Genomic DNA, 19937 nt, shown 5'->3' with positions numbered 1-19937 from the left:
CATCGTCGCCGGCGATTACACACATCTGTAGCCTCGCCGAAATGTCTTTGGCTGACATTTTAGCTGTGTCGCTATCCGCTATCCGCTTGTCGATTATTCCCAGAGTCTGACTAGAGCTTGAAGGTTACGGTGCATTACGCTTACGTTAGAGTTATATAACCATTTCGCGTGCTGCACTGTATTCTCCTCAGTCTGGTCACAGTTTCCCTTTGCGTTTTCTTTGTTTTACATGTTCTAGTGAATATACCTAGCAAAATTTGTTCCTAGTAATAGACAGGTCGTGTCGGTGTTGAGGAAGATGATCAGACGGGTGAACCGGTCAGTTAGAGTAGGGTGCGTTTTTAAGCAAACAATTGGTTGGGAAAGTTAATAGGGGTGGGGTGTGCACTTGGGTTGTTAATGAAAAAAAAAAATCAGGGACAGCCTACTAAACCTGCACCTTCCAGGTAACTGCGTCTCAAACGCTCACAGCCCAAATACGCATCTGCAATGAATTTCAACACCATCTGCAGTGGCTAAGGATCAGGCTCATGTTATCCTCATGTCTAAGCTGAAATGATTAACTATTCCTTTACAACTCCTTTATGCCATTTCTTTCTCAAAATCTTTAATCATCTGTGTTTAATTATAGTTTGGTGTGTGTGTGTGTCTCGACTGGGCCTAGGTTTTATTAATGTAGTTGGAGGTTTTTTTTTTTTTGGCTTGCAGTAAATATATGAACTAATAATTAGCTGAGACTCTCATGGATCTTAATCATTTGCTAGTTTTGGCCTCGTTCCACCCGGAGGGAGATCGTAATGCAGTTGCCATGGCGACGGGCAGAGTTTCAAGGGGGAGCCGGTCTTTCGGCCGCACTGTTTTCATTACCGCGACCGCAACTCGAACAAGATCTGGAGAGGAACTATTAAACCATATGGCCACTCAGGAGTGCCTGGGACGGGGAAAGGATTTTAAAGACATATTGCTAAATGCCAGTAATTTAAATGTAGTGTGTGTGTGTGCACGCGCCAAGACAATATCACTATCACTGCCTGGATTAGACTGAGGTTTAGGCATTACCTGGATTTAGGTCATTAATGCTGCACAGTATTATGTTTCTCCTCTCCTCAGTGCAGCTGAGACAACAGTAATTAGCTAAACATAATTTATTACTAATAATAATAATTATAATAATAATAGAAGCCAGCAGGGGAGGGGGGGGGCATCTATTTTTGCAGAAATATTTGCACTTTGTCCTCTTCGTCTGATAACGCAGAAACAGCACACACACACACACAATTTCAATAATTAATAAGCTGCGCAGCTACTCCTGAACTGTCTCATTTAACCACTTCCACAACCTCCTGCAATATTCCTGTGACGAAGAGTTTTCACACTTTCATCCATGTGAAAGATGTGAAAGTGTTCGGTGATGGTGAGAAACCGAGCCGCCACACATTGCAACCTTCTTAACGGGAGCCACACAGACACGTCGATCTGTTTTCAAAGAAATGCAATAATCGATGATTAAAAAAAAAAAAAATCACAAAATGAGCCACAAAATGAGCAATTTATTTATTTATTTATTTTTTTGGACCATGGATCATGTTTAGATCTTATGACTTGTCTTTGCCTGAGATGCGTGTTTCGATGTTGCAGAGTCAGTAACTACATCAGGACAAAGGACGGTCTTCTGTCCGGTCCACAAACAGGAGGCGCTCAAGCTCTTCTGTGAGACCTGCGACAAGCTGACCTGCAGAGACTGCCAGCTGCTGGAGCACAAGGAACACAGGTCAGATATCCGTGCACGTCATCACTCCTAATATTCTCTACCTTCTCATTGGGAAGTTTTCAAGCACATCTGTAATCCTGCCCAATCATTTCTTTAAGGCTTTCATGAGTTTAGTGTGTTAAACCAGGCAGAAGGTAAACCTGAGACTGTGAATCACTTATAAAAGGATGTCACTTAAAGCCTGTTGGAGACGAATTGGTATCTTCCTGTTTTACTGAGTGACACGGTAATGCACGAATTACAGGTTTCTGTTTAACTGTAAGATTTAGGCTGATGTGACCATTTAGGCAAATGACACAGATTATACTAATTATATTAATCCAGACCATTTATGAACAATACTGTTTATTAAAGTCACATAGTTAACTTGAATGCTTGTAATAGTTGATGCCATAAAGAGATAAAAACGCCATAGATGGGATACCCTAGTGTCAGGGGAATTATTTTATATAAAAGAAGTTCCTTCCTCATCTTAAGGTGCTATCGCTCCCACACTCACCTTCTCATTCTCTTTCTATGTCTCTCTCTCTCTCTCTCTCTCTTTCTTCCTTCCCTCTCCTAACTCGGGCCAAGACCTCCTGGTTCTTCTCTGGAAGGACACCTATCTAACTTCTACTCTTTTGTTGTTCTTCAGGATTTCACCAGACCATTTTACAATGGTTTACGCTTTTTGTAGTAACAGATGTCAATAGCACAGGCGTTTGGTCAAACATAAAAAAAAATTAAAAAAAAAAACACACAGAAGCTTATCGAAGCACAGCAGACCGACCGAGCAACTCGCTTATTCAACTTCTATTCAACTTCAAAACTTTACACCTTGTCTAATTCAGTACACTCAGGTCATCAGCTGACTTAATTTTATTGCCACATGGCTGTTTATGGACACATAACTGTTTAGACTTCTTATCACTCTGTGTGTGTGCATGGAAGTGCTCTTAATTTCTCTATTAAGCATAGTTGTGGATTTTACTTATTTATTTATTCGTGTATTTGCCATGCAACTTTAAGTGATCTCCATTCAAGGTTTTCTTTTTCCTTCTGACCACATCTCTTCTACACAGTTGATGGTTCAGCACTATCCTTCCAGGTTTTGATAATGAGTTGTTTGTTGCTTGATGCCGCCCAGTAATATGATCCTCGTGTGGTTACTGCCTCATAGCATTAACCACATGATTGCAGATCAGCTAAGGCTGCAAAAAAACATCTGTTATGGTAGTTGAATAATCTGTTTATTAGTGAAACAATTAATTTGTTTAGTCTTAGTGGCTCTTGACTTTGCCTTTAGTGTCTTTTGAATTTAGCTTGAGATGTTTTAGGCTTGTGCTAACTAACATTAAAGATTAAATATTTAATTTAAATATACAGTACTGTGCAAAAGTCTTAGGCACCATATTAGATGCTGTAGCAATTTTTTTAATATATGTTTGTCATGTCTGCATAATTATGTACAAAATCATTCAGTATTTCCATATACAACTTAAAAATTAATAAATAAATAACATTATAGGAGAATATTTGATTAGCTGTAAAGAAAGAAATATAGTACAAGACAGACCAGTTTTCAGATGGAAACAAAAAAACCTAATTTACACTCCTGGGATTTGCATAAAAATAGAAAGGAGCGAGTGTGACAAAGTTACCAGAAGAACTCATATTCTCCAGCAAGCTCAGTAAAACCTAACAGCACTTTTACTTATGAAACTGCACAAATCTGTGTATAAAACTCCTGATTTGAAGCAATGAGTTTTCTCTCCAAATAATGGCAGTTTATTTTATTACTCTTTATTGCTCTTTAAAGAAGTTTTTTTTATGCCAAAATGTTTTCAAAAGAATCTTTTCCTCATGCCATATTTTTGTATGTGCCCAAGACAATAAATAACAGCTGTTAGTAGGGATGCACCGAAATGAAAATTCTGGGCCGAAAACGAAACCGAAATTTTTGGATGCACTTGGCCGAAAACCGATACCGAAACCGAAAATGGCTTCATTAAAAAACATGTTTAAAATATTTTCTTTTTGTTTGTATTAAAAAAACTACAAATTAATTAAGCAATCAAACTTTTATTGATAATAAATAACAGTAATAAGGCTGTTTAACAATAACAAAACTAAATAAAATTTCTTTCTGTAACATATTGCAACTTTGCTGTCCTCATCTGAAACTTTGAAGTGCTTCCAAACCGCCGACATACTCCGTGTTTGATGCGTAATGACAGCGAGATGGGAGAGGCGTGGCGACAATTTCGGCTTTTATTTTCGGCGCTTTCTTACGTTTCGGCCGAAACCGATAATGCTATTTTGGCCGAAAATTTTCGGCGGGCGAAATTTCGGTGCATCCCTAGCTGTTAGGTTTTACTGAGCTTGCTGGAGAATACGTTCTTTTAGTAACTTTGTCACACTACACAGTACTGTAGATATATGTGTGTGAGAGAGCTGTGAGTGTGTGACTGTGTGTGTGTGAGAGAGAGCTGTAAGAGTGTGACTGTGTGAGAGAGAGCTGCGAGTGTGTGCGTGTTAACATTTGTGATGTGTGAATGTGTAGATTAGGGGGATTTGTTAAGACCCCAAAAAAGCTGTTGATGCTGTATGTTGCCACACACAAAGTTATTAACCACTTTCCGGCATGAGTTTAAGGCATCATCACGGGTGACTCGTTTGAGATATCAAAAAAGCTCTTTACAATTTTGCCTCCTCAAAGTCTTGATCACATCGGCCCGGTTTGGTGGCAATTGCACAAGTTCCCTCGGGAAAGAGTGCATCAAAATCCTTTGGGCGCAAAATCCTTCGCAAACGACCCAAAATAACAGACTTCCTGTTGTGCGGAGCCGATGGCATGCAAGGTGAAAGTTGTTCAGCTCAGTGAGCTCTAAATGTCTACCAGGTCTGGCATGCATATATGCAAGTGTGTATGAGCTAAGCAGCAAAATTTCATGTGAAGGCCTCGGAAAAAAGTCACGGATGTTGAGGGGATGGGGGATATCTTTAGAAAAACAAGAGGGCCCTTACACACTATGATGACATAGGGCTGATGTCTTAGTGCATGGGCCCTAATAATAATAGCTAGAGAGGTACATTTCCTGAAGAAAATGTGAGTGGTGCTCGCCGTGGCAAAACTCGTGCCCCCCATATCTCTGACAATGGGATCTACAGTTAGGTTCTGATTTAAATGGCAAACGGGAATTAAGCTTTCAAACAAATGCCTACCAACGGAATACCGTAGGTCCGATCGCAAAAAGTCTTTCACCGTGAGTGGCAGGAACGTCCAGACTACAACATACTGAATTCTCATGCACGTAGAATTTATTATACTGACATGGCGACAGTGTAAAGACACCCTGCGACACCCTCCGATGTTAAATTTAAGCAGAAATTGAGCAGTTTTGAACGGCAAACAAGAATTTAGTTCTCAAACAAAAGCTTTCCAACGGAATACCGTAGTTCCCATCGGAAACCCACAGTGAGTGGCAGGAACTTCCAGACTACAACATATTAAATTCTCATGCCCGTAGAGTGTATTATACTGACGTGGCGAGAGTGTAAAGACCCACCCACGCCTTAGAAACGTCATAGCACCCCATTCCCGAATAAGCCGCACGATTTGACATCTCATTTATGGGTCTACGAGAAACGGTGCGGGACTCAATGTTAAGTTGATGGGACTTTTTGGGGTGGTTAATTGCCCCCTGCGGGAGCAATTAACCGTCCACCCCCTAGAAAAGTCATAGCACCCCATTCCCGAATAAGCCGCCACAATTCAGTCACAGTTGGTCTCAATGTTAAGCCTATGGGACTTTTTAGGGCGGTTAATTGCCCCCTGCGGGAGCAATTAACCGTCCACCCCCTAGAAAAGTCATAGCACCCCATTCCCGAATAAGCCGCCACGATTCAGTCAAAGTTGGTCTTAATGTTAAGTCGAATGGACTTTTTGGGGCGGTTAATTGCCCCCTGTGGGAGCAATTAACCGTTCACCCCGTAGAAAAGTCATAGGACCCCATTTCCAAATAAGCTGCACAGTTTCATAAGCCTCACTCATGGGTCTACAATGAACGGTGCGGGACTAGTTATTTGCCAAAATCCCTATTATAAGTCAGTGGGGCAAATTTGGGGACCTCTCTTGCCCCGGGGGGAAAACTTAAACCCTTGTGCGTGGTATCTTTTGACACAGGTTGCAAACCTTTTCAAATGTGGTAAATTTCAAGTTTCTAAAAAAATTCCCTCTCTGCGCTACAATCTGTCAAAGTTGGTCTCAATGTGAAGTCAATGGGATTTTTGGGGCGGTTAATTTCCCCCTGTGGGGCCAATTAACCGCCCACCCCTTAGAAATGTCATAGCACCCCATTCCCGTATAAGCCGCACGATTTGACACCTCACTCATGGGTCTACAACAAATGGTGTAGGACTAGTTACGCGCCTAATTTTCATATGGAAGAAAAAGAAGAATAACAATAGTAGTGCGTCGCTTCGCTTCGCATCACTAATAATAATAATAATTACGATAAGTGATTCTCAGTTGCGCTGTATAGCGTTTGCAGGCATGTGGCCCGGGTTAATTTCTCAGTCACTACAACAGAATTTTTTTGAGCTCCTTAGAACAAAAGAGAACCGACGCTACAGCACCCGGTGCTTCTATTGTAGCTACCAAAAAATAAGAGTTACACAAATCTTCTGTTTGCAATAAAAGCTATACTGTTAATTAGTGCTGGACTATTAATCATTTAAAAATCTAAATCACAATATGGACCTGTCAGATTATTTATTGCACGAGGCTGCTATTTGTTAAAGGTAATAGAATCAGAGTTGAGAGCTTATGTTAAGTAAATATTTTTTTAATCAATTCTTGTAGATAAATATTGGCAAAAATCCTTAACGGTATCATTTGTACAATTATTGGGTGTTAGCCTAGATAAATACGTTTGAATAAAAAAACGGCACATTTAAAAGGTAAATCTTGCAGTTTAAATATGATTTTATTTTTGATCAAATCATGCAGCTCTGCTATTTAATAGCAAGCTTTAACAGAGGTATTTTTTGTTTACATACTTTTATAAGCTGTCTATCTAATCAAGCTAAACCACAGACTGTCTGTGTAGATCGATCATGTTTTTAATACCTACTGAACCATCTTTACATAAGACACTCACGCTCCTGTACATGTGAACCCATAACCTTATTTTACTATGTTTGGTATTTATTGTAAATAAGCCACTTATGCATGTCTGGGGAGATGCTAACTGCATTTCATTGGCTTTGTACATATGTATGGTACATATGTTTGAACATTTTCACAGCGACAAAGTTGAATCTAATCTAATGGTGTCCAGTGACCTGAGGGGAACTAGGTATCAACTGCCTAACTAGAGATGCATTTCCACAAGTAAATGTTAGGTATGATTGCACAACAGTAACTGAGGATACTGCGGTACTAATTTGTCTCAAGAATTTCAGTTAAATTGTTGTACAGACTGGGAATTGAACACAGATAACATTACTATCATATTATATTATTATTAAGTTTTTTCTGTTTGTTATAGCTATAATTCTTGGTTATTGCAGATTTTCTACTTTAGATTTTTAACTATAATCGTACAGCATGACGTTGTAGTTAGCTCTTATCGAGCCGCCCACTCAGTTTGATCCAGGAGTGACAGATTTACATATTTTATGATGCATGTCAACCGTGCAGTTAAATTAATCGTGAAATAAATAAATCATAAAATAAACAAGCAAACAATAAATAAATAAAACATATAAATAACAGTTAAATAAACTTTTTTTTTTTACCAACATTTATGTTTGACTTTCTAATTGTAATAATTAAATGACCTAAATTCTACTTTTCAAGATATATTTCTTTTCAATGGCATTTATTTATTTATGTATGTATTTATTTATTTATGGAATCAAATTAATTACCATAAAAGATAATCTGGAAAAGTAAAAACTTTTCAGTTCAACACTGTAGAGAAATCTTAACTAAATGTGCTTTTGTAGGGATGCAATATCAGCAGAAGTCTAATTTTGCTTTGTTATATACAAATATGTGTGTAGCGATAATTATTCATTGGATTATTATTAATCTTTGTTCGAGAGGAACGTCTGCCATATTATTCCCTGTGAATTTGCTGCTACTATGGAAATGAATGAGGTATTAGAAGAAGCACATTAATATAAACCCGTGATATTGATTACAGCTGGCACTACAGTCAGAGGAGCTGCACTGCACAGTGATGTAGTGGAAAATGCTACAACTTCTTCTGTAAAGTCCTCTGATTTTTCTCGTCCTCTGTGGCAGGTACCAGTTCCTGGAGGAGGCTTTTGAGAATCAGAAAGGAATTATTGAGACGTTTATGGCCAAACTGCACGAAAAGAGAAATTATGTACAGTATTCTGCCGCTCAGGTGCAAAATAGGTAAGTCTTAGTGCAAAATAGACTACAGGAGTGTGTTCTACAGTACAGGTTCTGACCCACCCCTAATTTCTTCATGTTTTTCTTCTTTAGAGCCAGACTTTCTTGTATGTTTAATGTAGGCTTGAGGAATAGTTCTCCTCAAGGTTAAAATTTTATTTTTTCATTTTCAGTTTCTGTAACTGACCAGGGGAATGATTTTCGTTTGTGACCTGTAAATTATTCAAGCAATAAAAGACATCTAAAATAAGGATTGATTGTTCCTACTTTTTTTTATTTATTTTTTTATAAAAGAAGAAATGAGGTGTAGCTCAGGACATTTGCCCAGTATTGTATATAAATTGTTAATTGTTTTATTATATATTATTATTATTATAATTGTAACAGAAGGCTATTTAATGCACTTTATTAAAAAAATGTTTTTACTCTCTTCTTTGTTGCAGATTAAAAGAGGCGTCCGAGACGCACAAGAAGGTTGAGCATGAGATTAAAATCGCAGTCTTTACACTTATAAATGAAATCAACAAGAAAGGCAAATCTCTACTTCAGCAGCTGGAGGTATACAGAGGAAGTCTTGATGCAGAAAGAAAAAATTATACGAAAATATCAGGCTTTTTTTTTTATTATATATATTTTTTTTTACATATTAATAAAAGTAACAAATCTGATCCAATAAGGATTATACTTTTTTATCAGAGTATTAAGAATGTAAATTGTAGCTCAATAATGACTTCTGAACAATCTGAATTGAGAGTTTAACCTTGTTTCACTTTCAGTGAAAGGAAAATAAATTTCCATGTCGTTGTCTCTTCGCTGTGTCGCAGAGTGTAACGAAGGAGCGCACAATGAAGTTGCTTAACCAGCAGCGGGACATCAACTCACTGGCACAGCAGATCCTGCACGTTCTCCGCTTCACACACTGGGCCATCGGCAACGGCAGCAGCACCGCCTTGCTCTACAGCAAGAGACTGGTGAGTCAGTCAGACTGGAGCCTGAAGTAAAAGATGCATACGAAAAGATGTTTGCCGTGTCTGCGTTTCTAGCAATCGTGAGATGTTTGTGACGTAAAGAACTTGTTCTCAGATCACAGGAAGATGAAAAGAACCTCGAGCGGGTGATTTAATGAGACAATAAAACGCTCCCACAATCGTATCAACTTTGGTTTTTAAGCAAACTACTCAAATCACAGTTGCTGTTTATTTAAACAAAGGGTGGACGTTTGGTGTCCCTTTTGTCCGAGTACTGACCTTTTTTAGTGCGAGTGTAAATGTGGAGCAGAAGTGTGAAGCTTTCGTATCGCTTGAATAAATGAACAATTTGGTGGTGTTTGGTGCCAACGTGTGAAATGGCCTGCATTGGGGTGAAACGGTGCAATTGAGAATATTTGAAGGAGCTTTGTACTGGTTTTACTTGTGGATTCATTTTACTTTTACTTCACTTAATCCTTTCACACTTTCACACAGCGATGTGAAGCTTTTGAAGCGATAACATCGCTAACTGCTGACTATTATACTGTACGTAATCGTGTGATTTGCCTTCCCTGTGTGAAATACTCGGTCATGTCGCAGGTGTTTGGAGTGGAGATGGTTTCACACAGTGATAAATAGAGCATGTTCACTATTGAGAGAGAAAAAAAAAGAGAGGGAGCCTTTTTTCTGTGATATAAAGGCTACACTGAGTAAATATAAGCTCAGTACTTTTAATACTACTCAATTCCTACTTTTCTCAAGTAGCAATGTAAATAAAGCACTTTAATATATGTTTTTTTTACCTAGGTGATCTCAAGTACAGGATTTGTATATTCTGCCCACAACTGTTTATTGTTAAATCTTAATGTTGGTATTACACATTATTGTATCATCTAATAGTAATAGAACACATCTAGATGTTTTTTTGGAATTATTGTCTGCTTGTTTGTGCACCCATCACTTAAAAACTTCTGAAAGAAATTTAATGAGGTTTTCACAGGAGTATTCAGCCGAGCTTGAGGTAACATATAGGCTTTTTTTCATCGCAATCGGCTCATGGGATGAAAAGATATGCTACTCTGGAATTTAAATTATTTTTTCAAAAAATCAACCTTGAAAAAAACATTAGGTCATCTCAAAATTCAGCAGATGGAGCTGTTTATTTCTTAATATGCGCTTATCAGTGTGCAATTAAAATCTGATTAATAAACACCATCTCACATTTTCTTTCCACGCACTTCACGGTAACGTAAAAATTGGATTCGTTTAAAAAAAATTGATTGCGTGTGCAATTAAATTCCACGAGAACAAAGTCATGGGCACATCTGGGTTTTAAAATAAGATCCTACATCAGTGTGTCGTAATATTGTGTATGTGCTAATGTGACTGTATGCTGTGAGGATTTGTGATTCATATACTGTATGTTTGTAGGTCTGATCTTAAGATACAGAACAACCAGGGTGCACAAATATACATGTTCAAGTAATGAAAAGATCTGCATGTTTGGAAGGGCTTATTGTGATCAGAGGACATGCACATCACAATTGTAGATGGTCTAAAGCATAAATGGATATGTTATCACTGTGCGATTGTTTAAAAATCTGCCGAAAGTTGTCTTTTTATTAATTCCTGTTTCTTTAGCAAACTTTTGAAACAGTCTGTAAAGCTAATCAGATAATAATCATGTCATTTCTGCCTGAGAATAAATGGAGTGGAAGACGAGCCTAATAAACGTGCGTGACAGCAGAAACTCAAATGAAACCGGTCACTGAAGAGGCGTTAATGAGAACGTTTATGTGTCTCCGTTCATCCAGGACACATGTAACTGCCAGGTGTGAGCAGGACACTCCTAAGAGGCACTGTAATGTCTTGGTTTTGTAAAGGTGTATAGAATCAGTGCACTTCCTGCATAGACTGTGAAGGAGCAAATTGCTGGACGTTAAAGTCCGAGCGTCCGGATGCTCGACCGAGTCTGTGCTGCAGCACTCTAACTTGCCAAGGCAGCTTCCAGGCAGTTTCTATAACCCGAGCAGCCTGTGAGCTCTTACTATGTCAGTTAATGAATGTGGTGAATAATGCAGCGGCGTATGTGTGTTTAGACTGTGATTCTGCTTCTTTGGACTAAATGTGGCATGTCTCTCAGGGAAATATCAGTAAACTCCTAATGGCTAGTGTTACGCTTCATGCTCACACGACCTCTGTGCAAGCAGCCTCGTTTGCATGCTCATCTGTCATCATTTACATGTACAACTTTTAGCAAGCGCTTCTATCCCAGAGCCACTTAACAAACAAGTTTTTTTTAGTCTTGTGAAAACTGAAAAGTCACCGGTCAAGTGTTTGTGCTTACATTGGATTATTATTATTAGTATTATTATTATTTTTAATTCACTTCAAAAAAAATTTAAAGTGTGACTTAGGGTTATACTTTATAAGACCATATTCATTGCTACACTGCCCCCAGTGTTCATTTGTGTGTATTACAATTTGTTTTACATTATTTATTTATTTTCATAATTAGTATTTTGTTTTCTTTCCCCTTTGGTTTAGATCACATTCCAGCTTCGCTTCCTGCTTAAAGCTCGCGTTGACCCGGTGCCTCATGCCAACGGAGCGGTCCGCTTCTTCTGTGACCCCACGTTCTGGGCGAAGAACGTCGTAAACCTTGGTAAATGTGATCCAAAAAAACATGATACGGTGCACAAATATTAAGACGTTTAAGATATTTATTATTATTATTTTTTAGTAAGTTGTATTTAGTTGTTTTCTCCTTCTTGTTTAGGAAACCTGGTGATTGAGAAGGTACCCCCACCGGCTCCTCATCCTCCCAACATGATGGTGGGGCAGCAGATCTCACCCAGTCACAACACGGCAGGGAAACACCCTGGGCAGATCAGCCTGGCGCAGCTGCGGCTGCAGCACATGCAGCATGCTTCTTTCCAACAGAAACAGCAGCAGCAGCAGCAACAACAGCAACAACAGTTGCAGCAGCAGCAGATGCAACAGCAAATGCGCCTCGCCTCGCAGATGGCCCAGCACCCGCGGCAGGTAGGGCCGCCTCAGATGATGCAGCAGCAGGTAAGGAAAAAAAATCCTGATGCAAAACTAGAGGCTTTTTCTCCTGTGCTGAATATTCTTGACATATTTATGGGTTTTGATCCAAACCATAACGGGCATCATCTCTCTGTTTAAGCCTCCAAGACTCATTAGCATGCAGTCGCTGCAGAGGGAGGGTGTTAACGGCGGGCCGCATATGTACCCCCCTCCCCCTCACATGCGCATGACCAATTCTCAGAACCGCATGCCTGTCGCACAACCCCGCCTCAACGGGCAGCTGTATCCCATGATGCAACCGCAGCTCCAGAGACAGGTCAGTGTGTTAGGCTTTGCATCATAGAGTCCTGTTTAACCTCGCTCTGTAGCCTCCCATTTCCTCCCTCCAAAACAATCCATTTTCTGTTCCCCTGCAGCATTCCAACCCCGGCCACGCCGGCCCCTTTCCCGTGGCGTCTCTGCACAACATCAGCGCCAACAACCCTACCAGCCCTACCAGCGCCAGCATGGCTAGTGTCCATGGCCACCGGGGACCCACCAGCCCCGTGGTGGGTCCCATCGAGCTTATTCCTTCAGTGACAAACCCTGAGAACCTACCTTGTCTCCCTGACATACCTCCCATTCAGGTACACACACAAATACACACACACATTTCATCTGTGAAGCGTCCCTGGATCCACTTACCTAAATTTTTGTTTCTGCTTTTCATCAGTTGGAAGACGCAGGTTCGATTGCATTGGACAGTATCTTAAGTCGCGTCATTTCTGCCACCACACACCCCCCAACTCTAGCATCCAACAACAACCTGAACTCCTCACCGGGCCCCTCCACACACTCTCCCGGGTCGTCAGGTACGTCCGTATATATTTAAAAAAAAAAAAAAAAAAAAAAAGGGAAATTTTAATGATGATAATGACAAGCGAAAAAAAATAATTGTTGTTACTAAACTATTAGTACAACCAGGTCAGTAAGGTTAGAATAGTGACGTCAGGTGACTTAAGACGTAAAATGGTCTAAAATTCACAGATTCTTTAAACCACTCGCATCTTTTGCAAAAGACTTTTGTTTTTGCAGGAGTATCTCTCCTTCTTTAAGTGTCTGATTTAATACTGCCACCTACAGGACTGGGGTGTAGCAAAGAAGATTGCTGGGGGTAAAGGTAGATGTAAACTGGCTTGGGGAAGAAAAGAAATACAGCAACATGTGTATGGATGTTTTGTTTTCCAGGGTTATCAAGCTCTCTCACCCCTGCACGGCCCTCCAGCTCCTCCAGCACAGGAAGTCGTGGCAGGTACGTGATGCAATGCAGCTGCTGTGGTAGTGCACTTTTTTTTTTTTTTTTAGGTCATTAGATCATTTCCCAGCCTGGATGAGCGAACATAATCTTCTTTCACATGATTTACATTTAGGCATTTGGCAGACGCTCTTATCCAGAGCGACTTACTAAAAGTGCTCTAAAGTTTACATCATTGGATACATACTTACACTGGTTTAACTAGGTTAATAACTAAGTGCCATTAGTCCAACACAACTGGGAAAAGTTTTTTTTTTTTTGTTTTGTTTTGTTTTTTTGTAGGGGGTTACTCCAAGTACTGGAGAATCAGATGCGTCTTGAGTCGTCGTTTAAAGATGATGATGATATTATAGTTTTGTACATTATATCCACAAAACGACACGAATTATATTAGTGCTGTCAAAATTAGTGCGTTAACGCATGCGATTAATTTTAAATATTTAACGCATTAAAAATATTTAACGCAATTAACGCGGTTTTTAAATTTTTTTTCTGTTGTGGCCGACGTGTGTTCAACGTGCAAAGAAGTATGGATAAGACCAAGGAAGGACTTTTAGACGGAAAGTTTCAGTATAAAACTCTGCCGGATGGTTCTGTGGATAAAACAAAAGTAATCTGTACATTTTGCAAAGCCGAATTTAAATACCACAGAAGTAATTCGTCTTTGACATATCACTTAAAAGCAAAACACCCCATTGAAACAATCTCTACAGGGCCTCGCCAATGTAAATTGCATTGATTGTTTTGAAATTCAAATAACACAAATGGCACATACCTGTGTTTTTATTTCCGTAATAAAACAGTTAATTTGGAGAATATTGATGGTTTATTGCAGGTATGTTGTTTACATGAGAAAATCTGTGTTACAAGTTAAACGAAAATTCCAATAAACAATCATATTTGAATTTAAATAGTTTTATTGTCTTGAGTTTACATTAATTATTTACATTTACATATCCAAAAAGTTTCAGTCTTTTAATTGTGATTAATCGCGATTAATTGCAAAAAAATTGTGCGATTAATTAGTTAATTTTTTTTTTATCGATTGACAGCACTAATATATAATTATGTATATTGTGATTTATTAGTGATTTTATTGTTAATTACGTTCTTGTGGGAACGTGCTTAGTTTTTCATTTGTGTGTCGTAGCCGAGGGTCAGCAGGAAGTTCAGGACCCGGGAACACAGCCGCAGAACAGGTGAAGGTCAAACAGGAGCCTGGAGCGGAGGAGGAGTGTGGATTCTCCGGGGCCAGTGTCAAGTCTGAACGGGGCAAAGATGGCCGACGGAGCGCTTGCATGGTATTCCCACCTTTCTCTTTCTCTCTCTGTTCCTTTATAGATGCACTTTTATCTGTAACCCTGATATAACCTTACCAAGATCTGTAGCGATCAGTTGAATTTATTTATTTATTTTTGTTCTGGTCCACTGCAGCGTTTTGTTTGTCGTGATGCCCCGAAGCCGATCCGGTTGATCATACCCATGTTAGGTCTTGTACTAGGCTTAAAGCACCAAACAGATATTTTTATTCATTTTAACTTGTAATTAAAGTGTTCTAATCAAATCATCAGGACCAAAAAACTTCTAGTTATATTATTATAGTTAAAGCAAAAATAAAAAGAACACCATTAGAGCTAGTGAAAAAGTGCAGTTAATTTTAGTTTGAAATTATTAAATTTATACTTATAGATAAAATATTCTTATTACTTGCATTACAGAGGCAATAAGCATCCATTTCTCTCCACTCACTCATCTTATTGAGAAATCAGCTTAATGCTTATTTTACCTGAACCTCAAAGTACTGTATCTGAACAGATAAAACATTTTCAAACCTGGTGTGTGTATGTTAGCATAAAGTAGAGTGTGTGTGCATTTTAGAATTTTCATTACACCCTACCACCTGGCCTGGTGTACCCGTTTCAGTGTCCATCCCTCATTACCGTCCCCCTTCTCCCTGTGTCCAGATGAGCAGTCCGGAGGCCAGCATGACTCCGCCTCTCCCCGTGCTGGGTTCCGTGTCCACCGGTTCCGTGCAGGACATTTTAAGGACGCTGGGAGAGAATGTTAAAATCGAGCATCAGAGTGAGAACCAGCTGCCGTCCTGCAGCAGCACGCAAAAGCCGAACTCTCAAAGCAGTACTCATTTCACCAACGGGACTCAGACCACTCCGCTCTCCCATCGGTCCCCGAGGGGCAGCATCAGCGCCTCTCAGACCAACGCCAACAACCAGTCGAGCACGGAAGGTAAAGAGGACGACCCCAACGAAGACTGGTGTGCGGTGTGTCAGAACGGCGGAGAGCTCCTGTGCTGCGACCGCTGCCCGAAAGTCTTCCACATTACCTGCCATATTCCTATACTGCGCTCCTCACCAAGGTTTGCACCAACATAACATACTGACAACTGTCCATGATACTGTATATATACTGTATATACGTGTGTGTGTATAAATAATATATATACAATGAAACCTCGGATTACGAGTAACGTGGTTTGCGAGTGTTCCGCACTAAGAGCAAAGATTTTTAATAAATTTTGACTTGGAAAATGAACAAGTCTTGGTTTACGAGTACCGAGTTTTATGTATCACGCATGCGCTTCTTGTTTTGACGTTTTTTCTGTCTCTTGCGCTGTGGAATTGTAGGTAATCGTCTCCCCTGCTGGGTCTTAGTGCGCGTCTCTTACTGATATACTTATTGGTATAATCAACATCTGTGCACGCGTGTACTTTTTACTATAACAGTGTGACCACGTGTGTGTGTGTAAAACATTTTATTTTGTGTGTGTGTGTATACAGTGCGCGTGTAAAGCAAAAGCTAGTTTCATTAGAGGTGTTAAAAATCCATTTTCTCTCTCTGTATCAGCCTGCTCTTTGGGCCTGTGGTCGCGCGCGTCAGTGGACACCAGCCATTCAGAAAATGTATAAAAGAAAACAGTATTTAAAAAGATTTGTGATGTGACTTTGTGAAGCTTTGTTCCATTTATATAACTTTTTCCCCACCTTTTTCTTCTTTTTACACAGCGGAGACTGGATGTGCACATTTTGTAGAAGTCTAACCAATCCTGAGATGGAGTATATTTGTGACGATGATCCTCCTGGTAAAAAGGACAAGAGTGAGCAGGGGCTGAGTCCTGAGGACCAGAGGGTGAGTTCCTGAACCTGAGCCCGAAGCAGTTTTACTCAGTTTGAAAAAGACTGTTCAGTTTATATACATAGATATTAGTGTCTCTAATGATGTACAGGGCTTGACATTGAGCTTTTTCAACCATTTACTTGTCTGAAATGGGAAATGTAGACCTATTAAAAAAAATAAATGGTCAGGGATTCGGATAATTATTATAACAATTTGTAAATGTACAAAACATGCAATTAACAGGTAACAGTTACAAACACTAGAACGATTTTAACTTAAAAATAGCAAGCAGGCAATGCAAACTAGTTACCCGTTTGATTTATTTATTTATTTATTTGAACAAGCTATGATGCTTGTTAGTAAGTGGGGACAGGAATCACCTGATGCAATATCACAATACCAAGGTGCCAATTCCATCCGTATTACAATTGTTTAAGTGTTGCAAGATTTGCTGAATATCCTGAATAGATGATAAAAGTTTTATCATATCTCTAAAGAAACTCAGCAGATTTTTGCTCCTACTGTACCATACACGATGCTGTGCTGCCTGCCAGTGTGTAAATTGTTTAAACAGCACCACCTGTAGGATTGTAGAGGAACAGTTTTTACAATAAAAAAAAATTAGACTCAGTGTGGTGATTCATGAATTGCCACATATAAGGATCATAACTGAATTGAGATTTCCTTGATCTCTTTTGGAAAGCAGGTTTAATGAGGGCAAAGCCCTGTGATACGGCCATGAGTGACATCATGATTAATTTGTCTATCCTGATTGATTGTGCAGTTATCACAATATATGTAAATAAAATTTTATAACGCTGCTATAGCACTGTCTTTAAAGAGTATCCTTCTAAATAATGCAAAGTATAATATGTGGTTTTTTTTTTGTTTTTTTGTTTTATTCAGGACATGATATACGAAATCTACATGCATACTATATATTAATACAAAATCTTAAAACAATCTACATTACGTATATATTTGTGTACGTACTGGCATCCTGTCTTCAGCCATGAAATAAGTTACATGTTGCCAGCTTTGATGTTTTAAAACCCGAAATTGGGGTAGTTTCTTATTTTACAAGGAAAAAATGCTGCCTTTAAACCATTTTCCAACTTCGACAGCTTGTAGGTTTGACAGGTGATATTCCATTGGAAGAGCTTTTTTATATTTTGAGAAATCAGGCCACTGAGTGCCTGTAACCATGGCAACCCAAATAGTGACACACAATCTCTGAGCACGTGGGGGTTCCGAGTTAATGCTTCTCCACTATTTATTGTGAAGCTGTTTTGATTTTATGGACTGGACTTTGTGAAAACATGTATGTATTTAACCTGTTGTTCACGTGTAGCGTTACATTTTTTAATACAGGATGACTTGTATCATAAGGGTGCGGTGCCAACCCTGCTTTAATACACGAGATAATGGTGATTAAAGTCAACTCGGTCGACTGTTGTTTAGACACTTTACACTCCATGTGTTATTTAACTGGTGTTGTATTTTAAATGGTAAAACTGGAACTCGAAGTGTTTACAGAATTTCTCAGTGCCGGGAGGCAGCGCATATGGAGTTTTCGCTGAAACTGCAGTTTAACTATCCAAACAGACATTGGTGTGGCTGCTGTATATACACAGCAGTGAAATGCCATCAGTCAGGCTTTAGAAAATAAAATCAAAAGACGCCTTACTGGTGGGATCACCTGACCTGTTTAATCAACAGTGTCATTACTTGAGCGTCTCCACGCTGTTTCTGTTGGTGCAACCGAGCTTTACGTCTGATAAATGACTGGCTGATTGAGTGTCACTTGTAAAAAATAAGCCATCATCAAGAAATTATTTGTCAGCATCAAGAATTGTTATATAAATTCCTTTTCGCTTTCTCCCTCTCTTTTATTTATTTTATTTTTTTATAAACACACCCACACTTGCCTGATCAGGCAACCTAATGAGACATTTGTTACCCCAGGAAAGTGTTGATGTCAAACCTGTATAATATATATATACACACACACTACCGCTTAAAATTTTGGGATCACTTTCTAACTCCATGGTCTTTTCTGATTTTTATTTCCTTCTACATTGTAAAGCATTTCTAAAGGCGTCCAAAATCTGCAATAATCTCGTTTGAACAGTTAATATTGAGATATCTGCCACTCATGCTCTGTAAAGACTTCATAACGACTCTAATCTGTTTGTAAATTGGTGATTCCTGTGGCTGGTAACTCTAAACTTCTCCTCTGCAGCAGACATATGTTTTGGTCTTGCTCTCCTAGGAAGATGAAGGCATGAGAGCCAGTTTCATCATGGGGCTTTATAGGTTTTGCAAATGCACTTGACACAATACTGTTCTTGGATGAACTGTTCCAAAAAGGCTGACCTCTGTGTCTTAAAATAACAACTGACTGTTGATGTTGTTACATAATTACCTAATTCCATACGTCTTATTCCATAGGTTTGAAATACCTATTGTTGTAGAATGTCGGAAATAAATCACTAAACAAAAACAGGGAAATTTGAAAGTGATCCCAGACTTTTGAGCGGTCGTGTAAATCAGCTATAACATGTTTACTTTGAATAAATGTTTAAAAATTGTGTCTTTTCTCTGTTTTTCAGAGATGCGAGCGTCTGCTGCTTTATATATTCTGTCACGAGTTAAGTGTAGAGTTTCAAGAACCTGTTCCTTCTACGGTAAGACCTCTTAGCCACTAAAACGTTTCTAAATTTAAATGTACATGTTTATCACAGGAGTCTGACTGTCTTATTTTGAACACAGCCGTGTTTTTTAACAGGCTTTTCGGATTTGTTCACATTACACGTTTAATTCTTATCGAATAGGATTTGCATGTCATGACGTTTTTATGTTCTTAACTACAAGTGACTTTTATTACTGTTTTAAACGGCACACATGCACACATCGATACATCTTTGCTCACATTTTTTCTTCTTGTACTTCAATTTAACGAGGTTTACTTTCCGCTGAACCTGCAGCCGTGTTTGTTAACAGCCACTACTTGTCAATTTCTTGGAAATGATCTCAAACTGTGCTCTATGTCTGTTGTCCGGTGATTGATGATGTCAGCACGCACCCTATGCATTCATAGAAGCAAAACATCACATGGATTCCAATCTGACCTATCTCATTCATCACATATCGGAGATCTAGGAATGCATCTAAAAATCAATTGGATCTGATCTGAAAAACATCAGGGCTTGTATTCACAAACTTCTTAAGACTAAAAGTTGCTCCTAGTGATGAAATTCTAAGAATTTCCCTTAAATTTAGGACTAAATCCTAGTAAAGATAAAAATAATTCAC

The 19937-nt window shown here is 39.0% G+C and overlaps 1 protein-coding gene across 2 annotated transcripts in view; it reads left to right on the top strand.

The window, feature by feature from the left end:
• Window positions 1-19937, top strand: part of trim33 (tripartite motif containing 33) — a 40458-nt gene that overhangs the window by 15108 nt on the left and 5413 nt on the right. For both annotated transcript variants that reach the window (XM_053504120.1, XM_053504119.1), the window contains exons 4-17: window positions 1639-1771; window positions 8064-8180; window positions 8621-8735; window positions 9002-9148; window positions 11693-11810; window positions 11925-12220; window positions 12336-12512; window positions 12613-12822; window positions 12909-13047; window positions 13424-13487; window positions 14641-14791; window positions 15455-15864; window positions 16511-16634; window positions 19235-19309. In XM_053504120.1, coding sequence (XP_053360095.1) covers window positions 1639-1771; window positions 8064-8180; window positions 8621-8735; window positions 9002-9148; window positions 11693-11810; window positions 11925-12220; window positions 12336-12512; window positions 12613-12822; window positions 12909-13047; window positions 13424-13487; window positions 14641-14791; window positions 15455-15864; window positions 16511-16634; window positions 19235-19309 — 2276 coding nt within the window. The remainder of the gene's footprint in view (window positions 1-1638; window positions 1772-8063; window positions 8181-8620; window positions 8736-9001; window positions 9149-11692; window positions 11811-11924; window positions 12221-12335; window positions 12513-12612; window positions 12823-12908; window positions 13048-13423; window positions 13488-14640; window positions 14792-15454; window positions 15865-16510; window positions 16635-19234; window positions 19310-19937) is intronic.

The sequence above is a fragment of the Clarias gariepinus genome, chromosome 9, assembly GCF_024256425.1.
Source record: "Clarias gariepinus isolate MV-2021 ecotype Netherlands chromosome 9, CGAR_prim_01v2, whole genome shotgun sequence".
In the NCBI taxonomy this organism is placed as follows: Eukaryota; Metazoa; Chordata; class Actinopteri; order Siluriformes; family Clariidae; genus Clarias; species Clarias gariepinus.
The sequence above is the reverse complement of the archived record's forward strand: the minus strand, read 5'-3'. Positions and strand labels throughout refer to the sequence as shown.